Source organism: Desmodus rotundus, chromosome 12, assembly GCF_022682495.2.
Source record: "Desmodus rotundus isolate HL8 chromosome 12, HLdesRot8A.1, whole genome shotgun sequence".
Taxonomy (NCBI): domain Eukaryota; kingdom Metazoa; phylum Chordata; class Mammalia; order Chiroptera; family Phyllostomidae; genus Desmodus; species Desmodus rotundus.
The window spans coordinates 47,010,202-47,027,314 of record NC_071398.1 but is presented as its reverse complement, the minus strand read 5'-3'; the positions used below and the strand labels follow the sequence as shown (position 1 = coordinate 47,027,314).

The window sequence follows — 17,113 nt, the reverse complement described above, 5'->3', positions numbered from 1 at the left end:
AAGGGATGGGTGATATAGAAGGGCTGAGTCCCCCCAAAGAGATGGGCTAGGCTATGGGGTGTGCTGGTACTCATAGGAGACAGTGAAGACAGGGGACACTGGCAGTCACACGAGGTTAGGAGCCGCAGGCTCCTGGAAAAGGTCTGGAGACCCCGCCTAGAACCTGCAGGGTGACATCACGGGCAGAGTGGCCATTGGCTGCTCCAGCTGTCAATCAGAGCCAGCCAATGGGCTACAGCTTGGGGCGGGTCATGCATGGAGCACTGTGCTCTAATTCTAAGGCCTCTTCCCCACCAGCAAAAGCAGCGTCCTTCAGAGACGCTGCAAAGACATACCACCTCAGCCCTGCTGGTGGCAGGGAAACGGCACAACCTATAAATGCCCGACAGGCGGTAATTGCTTATGTGGGCACAGCACACGTTGAGCTAATCTGTCACCTGTTAGGGACTGCGCTGGGAAAAGGGGCCTACCGATGCAGAAAAGGCTCATAACTTGATGACTTGGAAATGCCAATGCAAAGCAGCACCTGACAGGGCCATAATTATTAAAAGCATGGGTTAATTTATTGATGCAGATAGAGTATGTGCACTATGTGTGTGCCACAGTTTTGTGTGTGTACATAAAAATGTGAATATAGACACCTGTAGAAATATTGTGGAAAAATGTTAATTATTAACAGTGCTGTCTCTGAACGTCCTTCTTTACACTTTGCCATATATTCGAAAACTGTGTTCTTCTCCCAAAGTATATACATTGCTCTTATAATCAGGAAAAAAAATCAAGAAAGTTAAAAGAGCATGAAGTGAGCTCAGACCCCCATAATGCCATTTTGGGAAGTTTTTTTCAGAGCTGTCTTTATGGATGTGCCCAAAAGTATATAGACAAGTATGTTTATTACTCTCGGAGTTACAATAGAAGAAAGGAAAGGAAAGGAAGAGGGAGGGAAGAGGAAAGATGCAAAGAAAGGAGCAGGGAAGGAGAGAGTGAGAGCAGGAGAGAGACGGACAGACACAGAGAGAGACAGAGACTCCCTGCTGGCTGAATCTGTGGGCGTGTGGACGGCCAGCCTGGCAGTTGTGGCCACCATTGTTGGACTGTTTGAAAATTCACAAGCACTTAGTGCCTGGACGCAGGCAAACCCCCCAGGGCCCGCTGATGAAGGCCCCCTCGTGGCTTCAAGCCACTCACTGGCACCTCCGCTGTGATGTGGAGACAGTGCCAACCCTCTCAAGAGCCACCGTGAGGACTGACTGAGACAGGGTAAGTGAAGATTTGATGCCTAGTAGGTACTGAGCCAATGTATTCACTTCCTGGGGCCGCTGTGATAAATGACCACAAACTGGGTAGCTCAAAACTGCAGAAATGTGTTTTTTCACGGTTCTGGAGGCTAGCAGACGAAAATGAAGGTGGTGGCAGGGCTGTGCTCTCTTGGAGGGCTCCAGGGAGGATCCTTCTTGCCTCTTCTAGCTGCTGGTGGTTACCAGAAATCCTCAGCATCCCTTGCTCTGTGGCATCGTAACGCCAGTCTCTGCTTCCATTGTGATATCGCCGTTTTCCCTACATGTGTCTCTGCATCCAAATTTCCCTCTTTCTGCGAGGAACATCAGAGGCTGGATTTAGGCTCACACCTAATCCAATCTGACCTCGTAATAACTTGATTACATCGCAAAGACCCATTCTCCAAATAAAATCGTACTCACAGGTATTAGAGGACACAGTTCAACCCACAGCAGTGAGTATTTGTGGTCAGGATTACCGGACACCTTGATGTTTTCCGCTGGCCACCTCCAGTCCTTACTTCCCTCCTCAGCTCATGACCACCCACCTGTCTAGCTGCCTGCTGGATGCTGGTCCCCACAGAGAGGTCCCAGAGACCCTGGAGCTCCCAACCTGTGTCTCTGACCTCGCTGTTTCCTCTGGGCCCTGCTGCCCAAAACTTGAGAGAAAGGAAAACACACCTTGAAATAGCCATGTACAAATATGCTCACAGCAGCTTTATTCATAATCGCCAAAAACTGGAAACAAACCAAATGTTTGTCAACAGAAAAACCTAACCCTAACCCAAACCCTAACCCTAACCCTAACCCTAACCATGGGTAAACAAGCCGTGATGTGCTCACACAGTGGACTCCTACCCAGCTGCAAAGGGCAACACAATACCGACATGCACAGCAATATGAATGAATCTCAAAAACTACAACGCCAAGCTTTAAAAAAAGACACAGAGTACATACTATATGATTCCAGTTATATAAACCAATTGCATAATTTATAAGATTCATTTTTCCAAAACTTGATTCACTTGTTCTACCATCATTTGTTAAAAATTTTGTTATTTCCCAATTAAAGAGACTGGATGCTATTCAAATAAATTCTTTCTCTCTCTCTCTTTCTATCCCTTTTTCTCTCCCCCATATCATGGCACACTCTCTTGATTACTCAAACTTTATAATAAAGTCTGATTTCTCCAGTGTTCTTCTTATTTTTCAAGATTGTTCAACCGTTCTAGGTCTTTTACATTTCCATAGAAATTTTCAAACCCAACTTGTCAATGTGTGTGTGTGTGTATACACACACATATATACAGACTACTTTAAATCAACACAGAGAAAACTGACATTTTAACAATATTGTCTTGCAATCATAAACATGGTATATTTTTTCATTCATTTGTATCTTCTTTAATTCCTGCCAGCAGTATTCTGTATTTTTTAGTCCAGACACATTGCATGTTTTTTTAAGTTATTCCTTGGTGCCCCGTGTTTTTGCTGCCATTCTAAATGGGCTGGGGCGGGGTACATATTTAGGGAATGTTTAAGGCTTCCCCCAATCCTTTGACTTCTGTCCAGCAAGGCAACTTCTGAGGGACTGTGGTGACTTCCTCCTTTCCTCATTTGGTTGTTGGCAGTGAACTTTCAGATCATGTCCTTTCATTCATCAGACAGTCACGTGGTCAGCTTGGGACCCTTTCTCATTCATTTGGTTTGTCTTTATGGGGGGACATCATGAGCTCCTGCTTGACTCTCATCTCAACCCAGAAGTTCACTCCCTGAGCCCCACTTTCAAAGGCACAGGCAGATGAAGACCGGGTGGGGCATTCCAGGGGGAGGGGCCTCAGCATGCAAGGGACTGATGCTGGTCACCTCCAGAGCCAGGAGAAATTCCTGGTGGGAACTTTTTGTTCAAAGCCCAGAAACCCAGCCAGGCGCTCTGATAGGGTTCTATTCCTGTGATTCTCAACACACGCTTGCAGGCAAATCTTCTCAGCTTATTTCACAGGGCAGGAAATGGAAGCACAGAGAGGCAGGGATCTGACTGTCACTTACTCAGTAAAGGGGCAGAGTGTGGATTTGAACTCGTAACTCTTTGGGTCCAGAGCCAATGTTCTTTCCACTGTAACTTATCTGCCCCTGTCTAACTCATCACCCAGAGGGTTTTTAATTCTACAGGAATCAGCCCCTGTTTTTTTTTTTTTTCTTTTTCTTTGCCACCAGGGGCTGTGTTCCTCAAGCCAGGGCCATGCCTCTGCAGTTCTCACTTGGAAATCTTGATCTCCGAGTACTCATTTTCAGGGACCTCCTCCTGTTCCTGAGGGTTCCTAGGCTTCATCTGTTGAAATCTCAGGGTTGCATATTGAATCTCTCCTGTTTCTTCCAAGGAAGAGACAGCCAGAGCTGGAGGAGGGTGGTCTCTGAGGCTGTCTGGACCGGATTCAATCAGGGGACCCTGAGTAGACAGAAAGTGGGGGGAAAAAAGAGTGAAACCATGAGGACAAGATAAGGCAGAGAGTATCCAGGAGGGAAGCCCATGAATAGCTTCATCCATTCACCCCACACACATTTTTGTTGAGATGTCCTTCACTCATGCTTTCCTCAAATAGTTAATACTTCGTGAGCACCTTATTTGGTGCTTGCTAATCTCATTAAATTCCCAAACAATCTCATAATGAAAACATTATCATAATCTCCATTTTATAGATATGGGAACTGAGGTCGAACCAGGTAGGTAGCATGTTCAGAGTCCCAGGTGAAACCAGGATGCGATCCAGTCCTTTCTGACCCCAAAGCCTGGTGTCTGATGGAGCCTCTGTCCCACCCCCGTGGGCAAGGCCCTGAGCTGGGTGCTGGACATATTGTGGTGGAAAAGGCAGACACAGGCCCTGACTTCTTGCAGCTTCCCCTTTAACTGAAAGAAGCAGCAAAACATCAGTTCAGCAAATAAATATCTAATTATGAATTGTAATATGATAGACAGTAACTGGATAAGTGACAGAGAATTACAGGGTATTTTTTTTTTCCAGACATGGCACCTGCTCTTGGGAAGTTCACAGTTGAGAGGGAGGACAAGTCGGTCAAAAAAATGATGCTCTGGCCCTGACCAGTGTGACTCAGTGGGCTGGGCGTCATCCCACAAACCAAAAGGCCATTGGTTTGATTCCCTGTCAGGGCACATGCCTGCTTTGTGGGTCAGGTCCCTGGTTAGGGGTGTGTGAGAGGCAACTAAGTGGTGTTTCTCTCCTGCTCTTTCTCCCTCCCTTCTCCTCTCTCTAAAAGTAAAGAAATAAATTTTAAAAAAAGAAGCAATACTCTGTGATAGGCAAATAACAGTCCCCAAAGATATTCACATGCTAACCCCTGGGACCTATAAGGGACTTTGCACGTGGAATTAAGTTAATAATATAGATATGGGGAGACGATCCTGGATTATTTGGCTGTCCCCAATGGGATCACAAAGGTCTTTACAAGTAAAAGAATGAGGCAGAGAGAGATTTGAAGGTACAAGTACTAATGCTTCTGGCCTGGAGGACAGGGCCACCAAATTAGGAATGCAGGTGACCTCTCGACACTGGGGAAGGCAAGAAAATATAGGAGCTTCCAGGAGGAACTCAGTCCCACCAGCCAACGCTTTGATTTTAACCCAGTGAAATCCATTTTAGACTTGTGACCGCCATCCTCCCCCAAAACTGTAAGATAATAAGTTTATGTCGTTGGAAATACTTGCTTTGTGAAGTTTGTTATAGCAGCAACAGGAAACTAATACAGTCTCACACAGCAGAAAGCAACAGGTGCTAGACAACAGAACAGAACGCTTCAACTGAATTGATGTTTTCACCCCTCTCATTCCTCTTGATTGTTTCAGTTAAGACACAGACACACCACTAGTTCCCACACTGCTATTATCAAGAACACCAGTGACCTCCATGAAATCCATGTGGTCATCTTCCAGGCCTCACCTTTCTGGACTTTGCAGCTGCAGGCAACTTGGTTGCATGCTTTCTCTAAACAAAGCCCTTTCTTAACTTCATTTCAAAATGTCAACATTTTCTGGGTCCATCAGCTTTGCTGGCAACCCTCTTGCTGGTTGCCTGCCACCTTCCTGACCCTAAATATCAGAGCAACCCCAGACTCTTTTCTTTGGCATCACTTTGTCATCTTGATCAGTAGATGGGCTTCATTCATCTATGGGTGGATGGCTTCCAAATCTGTACCTGCAGCCCATTTCCCTTCTCTGGAACTATAGACTCTGATCCAACAGCATACTTGAAATCCCCATCCCCTTGCCCAAAAAGCACACAAAACTCAACATATTTAAGCTGAACTTCCTTTTCTTCTTAAACTTGTTTTAGAGGGGAAAGAAGTAGAAAGAGAGGGAGAGAAACATCAGTATGCGAGAGATACATCCATTGGTTGCCTCTCACATGCCCCCAACTGGGAACCTGGCCCACAACCCAGGCATGTGCCCTCAGTGGGAATCAAACCAGTGACCTTTTGGTTCACAGGCTGGCATTCAATCCACTGAGCCACACCAGCCACGGCTGAACTTCCTTTTCTTTCCCATATTTGTTCCTCCTACAGCAGTCTCAACCTCAGTGATTGACATCTCTATTTCTGGCTGCTCAGAACAAAAATGTAGGAAGCACCCTTGACCCCTTCCTGTCAATCATACCACACTCCCAATCTATTAGCAAATCCCTTTAGCCTTAACTTCAGAATTCATCCAGATTCTAGTCAGGCCCCACCCCCTGGCAGCCTGGTTCCAGCCACCATCTCCTGCCTGCAATTTTTCGCCAGCCTCCTTTCTAAGGTCCCTGCCACGCAGCCTCTTCTGCACACAGCAGTCAGAGCTTCCATTGAGAACAAGAGTTGGATCATGTTCTTCCTCTGCTCAAAGATACCCAAATGCCTGCACACATGATTTACACACACGCTGACTCCTCCAAACTCATTTCCTGTTTGCTGGCCCCTGCCCCTCTCCGTCTGACCACATGGCCTGGTTGCTTCTCCATTCACTGCTCGGCCTCCTGTTTCTGAGCATTTGCACCTGCTGTTCCCTCTTCTCCAAGCGCTCTTCAATCATACAGTCAAACAGCAGACTCTCAAACCGTTGCTCAAACATCACTAACAAAAACCACAAGCCAACCCATGCAATGGGGAAAGATATTTGCAAATCATATATATGATAAGGTGGTTAATATCCTTATCATAAGGAATATACAAGGAACTCATACAAGTCAAAAAAATTTAAAGCTATTTAAAACTGGGCACAGAATTTGAATTAGACATTTTTGTAAAGAAGATATACAAATCATAGGGCTCTGCCCTGTGATGTACAGTCCCTTCCCACAATGTTGGAGAGAAAGCTGGGCCTTGAGTCTGTTCCTGCATATTCCTACAGTTTCTCAGAGTCCTTTGGACAATGACTGAGGAGACAAACCATGCAGGAAACATTTAGTAAAAAAAAAAAAAAAAAAAAAAAGATATACAAATGGCCAGAAAGCATGAAAAGATGCTCAACATCACTCATCATTAGAGAAATGCAAATCAAAACAACAATGAGATATCACTTCACATCATTAGTGTGGCCGCTTTGTAAAAATCCAAACTAAAACAAAACAAAAAATAATGTGTTGGCAAGGATGGGGAGAAACTGGAAAATTCTGCACTGCAGGTAGAATGTGAAGTGGTATAGCTGCTGTGCAAAATGGTATGGAGGCTCCTCAAAAAAACAAAACCAAACAAACCCACTGCCATATGATCCAGGAATCCTACTCCTGAGTATTTAGGCAAAAGAATTGGGAACAGGATCTTAAAGAGATATTTGCATACCTATGTTTATTACAGCATTGTTCACAGTAGCAAAGAGATGGAGGTAACCCAAATAGCCATCGACAGATGAATAGGTAAAGAAAATGTGATTATATATATATATATATATACATATATATATATATATATATATATATCTGTGTGTGTGTGTGTAAATTAAGATTAAAAAAAATTCTGTCACATGCTACAGCATGGACATAATGCTAAGTGCAATGAGCCAGTCACAAGAGGACAAATCACTGTACAATTCCATTATAGGAGTTATCTAGAGAAGTTAAACCCAAAGAAACAGAACACAGAATGGTGGTTGCCCGGGGCAGACATAGTGGGGGAAGTGGGTAGATGTTATTCAACGAGTGCAGAGTTCCTGTTTTCCAAGATGAAAAAGTTCTAGAAATATGTTGCACTATTATACACTTAAAATAATGAAAGTGGTATATTTATGTTATGTTTTCTACCACAACAAATAAAGTACAAAAAAAAAAAACCCTTCACAAACCATCGTCCCAGCAGCCCCTATTCCCTGTGCTCTGAATTTTCTCCAAAGTATGTGTCTCTTTTTCACATTCTATCCATGTATTTGTTGTTTGGTTGTTTGGCTTAGGTATATCCCTCTGCCTAGAATAAAACTTCATTGAGCTCAAGATGTAAATTTTTTTTCATAGATGGGTCCCTGGCACCTTGTCATTTGGTATGTGCTCAATAATAATAATATTTCCTGAATGAGTTAATAAATGAAAGAATTATTTTACTCTGCTGCTCAAAACCCTTCAGAGGATTTCAGTCACACACTGAATGCAATAAGTAAGGTAAAATTGTGATACTTACATAGGAAGATAAAGACAGAACAGGAATGAATGAGTAGAAATAGGAAGGAAGAGTGTTTGAGAAGGGAGGAACAGCCCATGCAAAGACCCAGAGGCAACAATAGCCTTGTTCTGCTTGCTAACAATGAAAAGTCCAGTGTGGATGGAATGAACTTTTGTAGAGTGAAAAGGCAGGGGCCTGGCAAGAGAGTGAGGTTGGGATTAGAGTGAGTGCAAAATAAAAAGCAGTGCCAAAAACCTTCTACTTGAGAGAATAATATTTTAAGCAAGGTTTTAAAATCAAAATGAATGCAAAAAAATTCATGGAGACCAAAAGATCAAACATTTAAACAAACTCAAGATTACTAAGAGTGCCCTTCTGAACCAACTGGAGCTTGAGACAGAAAACAAAATGTGTGCACCCTTTATATATGTTTTATATATTTTTAATGACCAGGTTTTTTCCAGAACATGAAAATAACTAAAATGTTATTGAAAATCTGAGCCTGGCTGGTGTGGTTCAATGGATTGAGCACCAGCCTATGAACCAAAGGGTCACAGTTCAATTCCCAGTCAGGGCACTTGCCTGGGTTGCAGACCAGGTCTCCAGCGGGGGAGCGCGCAAGAGGCAACCACACATTGATGTTTCTCTTCTCTTTCTCCCTCCCTTCCCCTCTGTCTAAAAACAAATAAATAAAATCTTTTTTTTAAAACCTGAAAAGTGGTATGTTAAAACTTTATTTTAAGTTTCAATATTTTATTTATACCCAAACCACAATGTATTATAAGTTTGGTTTTGGGGCTTCACCGAAAGCAGTCACAGAAAGAACATTTTCAAAATTAACATCCTTGTTTTTCTCATTTTCAGCTGAGAATGCTGCTGTGTCTGACTATTTTTCTTGACTAAGTTATGATCTTAAATAATTTTTAACTAATGTCAGTGTGTTGATTCTGTCATTGTTTAGATTTTTGATATTTTGCTCATCATGGATTTTTTTTATTAATTTTGACTTTTAAGAAAAATCATGCCTTGCAATACCCCAAATATGGAAGCAACCTACGTGTCCATCAACAAACAACTGGATAAAGAAGATATGTTACACGGTTACAATGGAACATTCCTCAGCCATTAAAAAAGTGAAATTTTACCATTTGCAACAACATAAATGGACATAGAGAGTATTATGCTAAGTGAAATAAGTCAGACACAAAAAGACTAACACCATATGATTTCACCTATACGTGGAATCTAAGAACAAAACACAAAATAAATGGAACAAATAAAATAGAAACAGATCGGTAGCTACAAAGAATGAATTGATAGTTGCCAAAGCAGAGGGAGTTGGGGGACTGGGTGAAAAAGGTGAAGGGACTAAGCATACAAACTGGCAGTTACAGAATACTCACGGGGATGTAAAGTACAGCCTATGGAATACAGTCAATAATGTTCCAATAACTATGTATAGTGTCAGCCCGGGTACTAGAATTATGGGGTCATCATATCCTAAGTTACATGAATGTCTAATCACTATGCTGTACACCCCAAACTAATATAATATTGAATGCCAGGTGCAATTTAAAAATTAAAAAACATTTTAGGACTTCCGGCCAAGATGGAGGCGTAGGTAGATACACTGTGCCTCCTCACACAACCAAAAGAAGGACAACAACAAATTTAAAAACAAAAAATAACCAGAACTGCCAGAAAATCAAACTGTATGGAAGTCCGACAACCAAGGAGTTAAAGAAACATTCATCCAGACCAGTAGGAGGGTCAGAGATGGGTAGCCAGGATGGAGAGGATGCGAGTCAAGGCGGTAGATGGAGGACCAGGCAAGGTAGCAGCTGGCAGACAGGGTGGTCCCACATTTGCATGCAGATAAACCAAGAGGAAAAACTGGGGAGTGAGACAGACCACGTAAGCCCAGGTTCCAGCTCAGGGAAAGAAAGCCTCAAAACCTCTGACTAGAAAAACCTGTGGGGGTTGTGGTAGCAGGAGAAACTCCCAGCCTCACAGGAGAGTTTGTTGGAGAGACCCACAGAGTCCTAGAATGCACACAAACTCACCCACCCAGGAATCAGCACCAGAAGGACCCAATTTGCTGTGGGTGGCAGGGGAAGTGACTGAAAGCAGGATGAGAGCCGAGCAAGCAGCCCTATTTCCTCTCTGACCCCTCCCTCAGTACAGTGCCATAAGGGAACAATGTGGGTTGCCCAGCTCTGGTGAACACCTAAGGCTCCACAGACGTGCTGAAACAAACAAAAAAAAAAAATATGGCCCAAATGAAAGATCAGATCAAAGCTCCAGAAAAAAAATGTAACTAAATGATGAAGAAGAGATAGCCAACCTGTCAGATGCATAGTTCAAAACACTGGTAATCAGGATGCTCACAGAAATGGTTGAGTATGGTCGCAAAATAGAAGAAAAAGTGAAGGCTATGAAAAGTGAAATAAAGGAAAAGGTACAGGGAACCAAAAGTGACAGGAAGGAAACCGGGGCTCAATTCAACAGTTTGGAGCAGAAGGAAGAAATAAACATTCAACCAGAAAAGAATGAAGAAACAAGAATTCAAAAAAGTGAGGAGAGGTTTAGGAACCTCTGGGACAACTTTAAACATTCCAACATCTGAATCGTATGGGTGCCAGAAGGAGAAGAAGAGCAAGAAATTGAAAACTTAGTTGAAAACATAATGGAGAATTTCCCTAGTATGGCAAAGGAAATAGACTTCCAGGAAGTCCAGGAAGCTCAGAGAGTCCCAAAGAAGTTGGATCCAAGGAAGCACACATAAAGGCACATCATAATTACATTACACAAGATTAAAGATAAGAAGAGAATCTTAAGAGCAGCAAGAGAAAAGGAGACAGTTACCTACAAAGGAGTTCCCATAAGACTGTCAGATGATTTCTCAAAAGTGACCTTGAAGGCAAGAAGGGGCTGGAAAGAAGTATTCCAAGTCATGAAAGGCAAGGGCCTACATCCAAGATTGCTCTATCCAGCAAAGCTATCATTTAGAATGGAAGGGCAGATAAAGTGCTTCCCAGACAAGGTCAAGTTAAAGGAGTTCATCATCACCAAGCCCTTATTAGATGAAACATTACAGGGGCTTATGTAAGGAAAAGAAGATGATCAAAAATACAAACAGTAAAATGACAACAAACTCACAACTATCAACAACCAAACCTAAAATAACAAAAACAGAAATGAACTAAGCAAACAACTAGCAGAGGAACAGTCACAGAAATGGAGATCACAGGGAGGGTTATCAGCGGGGAGGGGGAGGGGGAGGGGGAATGGGGGAAAAGGTACAGGGAATAAGAAGCATAAATGGTAGGTACAAAATAGACAGGGGGGTGTTAAGAACAGTATGGGAAATGGAGAAGCCAAGGAACTTACATGTATGACCCATGGACATGAACTGAGTGGGGGAATGCAGGTGGGAGGAGGGAATGCAGGTGGGCAGAGGGGAATAAAGCGGGGTGGGGGGGGAATGGGACGACTGTAATAGCATAATCAATAAAATATATTTTAAAAAGAAAGAGAAAAATTAAAATTAAAATTAAAAAAATTTAAAGGAAGGAAAAATTGTTCATTAAAACACTGCTTATCTTGACTACTGAGATTTTTGGTGCTCCCTTGAATTTTGCTTCTGAGGCGAATGCCTCACTCACCTCACCCTAACCCCAGCCCTCCTGGGTGGGCATTCGTGTGGCCAGCACATGCAGAGCTGCAGACTGAGGAGTTTGGGCTTTATTCTGCAGGTCAGGAGTTAGTAAACTACAGTCCAATGGTCAGATCGGCCCACTGCCTGTTATTGTAAATAAAGTTTTATTGAAACACAACCATACTCATTCATTTACAGATGGTGTATGTCTGCTTTCACACCACAGCAGCGGATTTGAGTGGCTGCGAAAGGGACTGTATGGCCCACAAAGCCAAAAATATTTACTCTCTAGCCTTTTATAGAAAAGGTTTTCCCCCCTGGTTGAGTGGTTCAGAGGGTTGGAGCTTTGTCCCTTATACCAAAAAGTTGAGGGTTCGATCCCCCATCGGGGGGTGTGCAAGAAGGCAACCCATCAATGTTTCTTTCTTGCATCAATGTTTCTTTCCATCTCTCTCTCTCTCTCTCTTTCTCTCTCTCTCTCTTTTTCTCTCTCTCTCTCATCAATAAGCATATCCTTGGGCAAGGATTAAAAAGAAGAGAAAAGAAAACGTTTGCCAGCTTCTGATCTAGGCAACGGGAGCAAAAAGATGCTCAATGGCATCTGGACCGATGGCCTTTATACAATCACCACTGGCGAGATGGACTGAAAGCAGGAAAACGAGGGGATCCAGGAAGAGAATCAATAGCTTTGGCAAAAATGGAGGTCAAGACGGAGAGAGGGGCACCAATAGTAGCTGTTCTTAAGAGGAAAAGATGTGGTGAATTTGCAGTCATGGGAGAAGAAAGGGAGAACAGAGAGAAGGTGAGTCCTCTGTTCCTGGCCTGAAAGAAAGAGGAGGAGGCTGTTGTGCTGTGAGCAAGATTGGGGTGGGGGTGAGGAATCTGGGCAGAGGAGGAGATGAGGAGAGCAACCTTGGCCATGCTGAGCAGAGCAATCCAGGAGGTCATCCTGGAGGAGGTGTCCAGGTGAGATTCTGGATGGTGTCCAGGTCACTTACCTGAGAGATTGTCCTTGTGGTGTCAACTGCACCCTCCATTCCTGTGTCCCCCGAGTCTGCTATTGCCCTTGCCGCTTTCTTCCTGGAGGACCTCACTCTGAGTGAAGAGATCAGAGAGTGACTCAGTCCGGCCAGCTTGGGTGAAGTGGAGAGACTGATGCTTCCCCTCCATTCTCTCTTAAGGGGCTGGGGGTGGCTGAGGTGGTCCCAGGATTGAGAATGCAGGCTCCCCTCTCCTGGAACCAGAGGTTTGTGACACCTGCCCAGGTGCCAGGGACCTCCTTTCTGTCCTAGATTCGGGCTCTGAACCCCTCCACGTCCCTCCAGCTCTGGGTTCTAGGGTTCCTTGGCCTCCTGCCCTCCCCAGCCCAGGGCTCTCCCTCCCTCCCCAAGGTCAGGGCTCACATGAAGACAATGATGCAGAACAGGAAGAGCAAAGTGCTGACACCTGCTCCCCCGAGGGCCCCCAGCGTCACTCCGGATAAAGGCCCTGGCTTTCCTGCTGAGAGATTGAACTATTATTGGTGACTCCCATTGAAGAACACAGTCTTCCTCCCACACCCTGAGGGACTCTACACTTCTGTTTTCTCACTCCCTTGTCAGAAGCAAAATACAGGAACAAAGGAGAGGCTGGGGGAGGGGGGGGCTAGAGAGGCCTACAAGAGCTGGCTGGCATCCTGGCTTTGTTTCAAATGTGCAATGGTGGTCCGTGGGAAACTCATTGAGCATTCCTTTTTGTGTAAAAGAAATACTGTGCTGTGGTAATATCTCTCTTGATTGCTGAGGTTTCTTTGGTTTATCAGTGTCTCACTGGCCTGATCCTATCCCGGCCTGAAAAGCAAGGACTTGTGTCCCAAGACACACTTGTCCAAGCCCCATCCCCTCTCCCAAGACCCACCTCCGTCCTCTTGCTTCTCCCTCCCGGCCTCCACCCCAGTCCACACTTATGGCCAGGCAGGAAGAAGGCAGGGACACTAGGAGTCTCACGGGAATTTCAGGCTTCACAGCCCTGCCCAGACCAGAGCTGAGCTCCCCTCTCAAGTTCAGGGGCTGCTGAGTGGATGCGAGGGTGCAGCAGGTGCTGATTTCCCCCAGCCCCTCCCCAATCCCCTGGGGCACTCACTGGCCAGAAGGAGGTTCACAGAGAGGTGCAGGGTGCCCTGAGGGTTCTGGGCCTTGCAGGTGAACTTCCCTACATCTCCGACCTGCACTCTGGGCAGCTCCAGGACCTTGGGCTCCAGGGAGCTCTGGATCCAGTTCTGTCGTGTCCAGCTCAGCCGGGCAGGGGGGTTGCTGTCGACATCACAGACCAGACGCAGGTATTCGCCCTCAGTGACTACAAGAGATGAACCGTCCTCCAGGACTGTGGGTGCTGGAGAAAAAGAGTCAAAGGGTCAGAGTGACACAGAGATCAAGAGAAAGAGGAAGACTGCAGACAGAGAGCAGGGGAGAGACCGGCGCACAGACAGTCTGACAAACTCTGTCACCCCTCCTGGTGGGAATGTAACTGTCTGCCTCCCTGCAGAGCAGCTTGACCACTTCTCTCAAAACTAGAAGGACACGTGAAGTGGCTGTGTTTTGACTCAAGGAACTTGGCCCACAGACGCACACACACAGGTGGGAGAGCAGACACGGGAGAGCTCACTGCAGAGTTCAGGTTAGTAGAATAAGAGGAAGCCCGTGGTTCTCCTTTGGCAGATGACATACACACCGCCACACCCCTCCACCCTGTGGAGTGCGCCACAGAAGGGGGGGAAGGAGGACGTCAGTCCTACTGATGTCGAGGGACCCGTCAGATCTTTTGGGTGGACAAACCAAGGCTCACAGCAGTGTGTGGACACCGTTCTGGTCCCCAGAGGGGACTGGGCATATGAGGACAGACTTCAGAGCCTTTTTAACTGTAGGTCCTGTGACTATATTACCTGCTCAAAATATATCAAGTAAACTATCAGAGGGAAATTAAAACGCGTGCCTGGAGGACTCATCAGGAGAAGGAGGGTCAGAGGCCCTGAGAGGCTGCTCTGCATGTGGGTGGTGCCTTGTTCCTCTGGTGCAGCTGATAGGGGCCAGGAGAGTCATGGTGGGGGACAGGGGGAGTGATGGAACAGCTGCTCACAGAGGCCATGGGGGAGGAGGAATAGAGGGACACTGGGTTCACCCACATGGGGGAGGCTGGTCACTGGGGAGACTGCAGGATGAGGGAGGACCCACGCTGCCCTGGTTTGGAAGAGGCTCTGCTCCCCACAGCCCATGACAAGCTTCTTCCTACCTGTGCTGTTTCCTTGGAAGAGAGTGACAGTCAAGTTCTGTGGAGAGTCTGGGATAGAAAGACAATGGGGCCGAAGTCAGTGGTGAGGTCAGGGAGACATTGGCTCTTTGTCCCCAGAAGCTTCTCAAGTGGGGAAAAGGAGGAAGCGGGCATGCCCATGACCCCATCCCAGAGCAGATTCAGGACCAGCACCCAGTGTCTGAGGCCCTGACCTCCACCCATCCTGCTGCCATCAGGACCCCCAGCAGAGACCCCATATTGGGTCCAGTTCTCACAGGACACATTGAGGTGGACAGTCCTCATCTTGGTCACTCTGAGACCAGGCAAGGTCACCTCACAGGTCAGTGTGGCACCATTGTCCCGGGACCAGGGGGTGAGGGTGAGCACTGAGGAGTTGTGGTTGCTGGGGACCAGGGAGGGGTGAGTAGCTGAGGTCCAGGAGAAGAGGGGGGGCGTGCCCCCTTCACAGGCCCAGGGCACAGAGCAGATCAGGTCCATGGGACGGCCAGACTCCAGGGTCCCCGGGATGAGGATGTCAGGTGTGTGGGTCAGGTCTGATGAGGAGAAGGGGGGACAAGGGATCAGGACAAGGGTCCCATGTGTGGCTTTGGTCCAGCTCCTCCCTCTGAGTCCCAACACACTCTACCCCCAGTCACCTCCCAGGATGGGGCCATCCCAACCCTGCCCCAGGGTCACTTAGACTTCCCCTGTGGCCTCTCCAGGAGACCGTTCCTTACCCGTCACACTCACGGTGAGCTTGTTCTGTAGGAAAGAGTATTTCAGCGTAGGTCCTCTCTCCACCCGAAAATAGTATGACCCGCTATCTGTCTTCCTGGCATCTCTGATGTCCAGGGAGCAGCTGTAGTTCCCGGGGTCTCCATGGAGGAGGAATCGGCCCTGGGCCCACTCCTGCACTTTATGATCTCCTTTGTTTGTGGCCACTAGAGCAGCCTGGTTTCTAACAGCTCCTTCCCGGAACCAGAAGCCATAAGCTGGGTCAGACTCAGTCCAGCCTAAGTGGCGGTAGGACACATTGCAGGCCACAGAGACACACAGGCCCTCCTGCACAGTCACCGACTCCTGCACAGTCACCCAGTCCAGCACTGTCAGGGACTTCTGCCTTTGCTGGGGGTTTCTGGGATCTGGAGCCAGGGCCCCTGCAGAGAAGAAAGGGTCAGCCACAGCCCCCACACTACCTACCCCACACAGACCCTCAGGCACTCACCTGCCCACAGCAGGGGCAGCAGCAGCCACAGCATCTCTGGAGGTGTCTGGGCCCCTGGGTGTCTGGGTGTAAAAAGGAGGAAGGCAGTGGGAGTGGAGTGCTGGGCAACCACAGAAGCTGAGGAGGAACATGGGGCCTCCCCGTCCACACAGGAGGAACCTCAGAGCCTGAGCTCAGCCCATCTCTGCACAGAGCAGGCAGACACCCCCTAGCCCAGGGAGCCTGCACACCCACCTGGTCAGTCCTCCCTCAGCCTCCCTCTCCCACTGCAGGTCCCATAGCAGCAGCAGCAGCAGCAGCCTCTCTGGGGCTGGTGGTACCACGTTCCCTCTGGGAGAGTTTGGTTCTCAGGGTGCGTCTCTCAAAAACTAGAACTAAGTATTGCAATAGTGACAGAAGGCCACGCAGGAAGATGAGGGTGAGGTCACAGCGATGACACTAGTCATAGGAGAAGCTGCAGAGGGACCCTGGCAGGGGCAGGACAGCCCTTTGAGTTCAGCCATCTGCTCCCACGTCCACCCTGGAGAGCCCTGAGGCCCAGGCGGGGGTGAGAGATGCCCAATCACACCCCTCAGAACCCTGGCCCACTTCCTGCTTCCCTTCATGCCCTCCTCCATGGAGGTCACTTCTTGTTCTTATTGTTGATGCTATTACGCACGTCCCACATTTTTCCCCACTTTGCCACCTCCACCCAGCCCCCACAACACCCTGACCTTCACCACACTATTGTCTGCGTCCTGGGCTTTGTGTATATGTTCTTTACCTAACCTTCTTTTGAGAGGGAGGGGTGAAGGAAGGAGAAAAGGAGGAAGGGAAACATCAATCTGCTAGAGATACATTGATCAGTGGCTGCTCACATGTCCCCAGCTGGGGACCTGGCCCACAACACAGGCATGTGCCCTGACTGGGAATTGAACTAGAGACATTTGCTTCACAGTCCAGTGCTCAGTCCACTGACCCCCACCAGCCATGACATAGCTAATCCTTTTATCTCCTTTCACGCAGTCCCCCTTACCCTCCCATCTGAGGTCTGTAGTCTGGTGTGTG

At 46.9% G+C, this 17,113-nt stretch overlaps 1 protein-coding gene and 1 pseudogene across 2 annotated transcripts; one reads left to right on the top strand and one right to left on the bottom strand.

Annotated features, from left to right (window-relative positions):
- Positions 1 to 1,984: 1,984 nt before the first annotated feature.
- Positions 1,985 to 16,563, bottom strand: LOC112310106 (sialic acid-binding Ig-like lectin 13). Of its 2 annotated transcripts, none has more exons than XM_053914988.2 (10): positions 16,301 to 16,563; positions 16,067 to 16,128; positions 15,579 to 15,998; positions 15,117 to 15,395; positions 14,842 to 14,889; positions 13,696 to 13,944; positions 12,978 to 13,071; positions 12,573 to 12,669; positions 8,499 to 8,591; positions 1,985 to 3,726 (listed from the first exon to the last, which is right to left on the bottom strand). In XM_053914988.2, exons 2-10 carry the CDS (start codon positions 16,098 to 16,100, stop codon positions 3,535 to 3,537), a joined length of 1,506 nt encoding a protein of 501 aa, XP_053770963.1. In that variant the 5' UTR covers positions 16,101 to 16,128; positions 16,301 to 16,563; the 3' UTR covers positions 1,985 to 3,534. The 2 variants fall into 2 exon arrangements, with proteins under 2 accessions (XP_053770963.1, XP_053770962.1); XM_053914987.2 differs by having other exon boundaries at positions 12,978 to 13,074; positions 16,301 to 16,557.
- Positions 6,557 to 6,730, top strand: LOC112310259 (small nucleolar RNA SNORA73 family; annotated as a pseudogene).
- Positions 16,564 to 17,113: the final 550 nt, after the last annotated feature.

What these genes read in the sequence shown, in the direction of transcription:
- LOC112310106 (XM_053914987.2), bottom strand. Translation starts at nt 16,100, where the DNA reads ATGCTGTGGCTGCTGCTGCCCCTGCTGTGGGCAG. An exon ending in TGTCCACCTCAATGTGTCCT is followed by an intron (nt 14,890 to 15,116) that starts GTGAGAACTGGA and finishes TTTCTATCCCAG; the next exon opens with ACTCTCCACAGAACTTGACT. An exon ending in CCACAAGGACAATCTCTCAG is followed by an intron (nt 8,592 to 12,572) that starts GTAAGTGACCTG and finishes ATTTGTTTTTAG; the next exon opens with ACAGAGGGGAAGGGAGGGAG.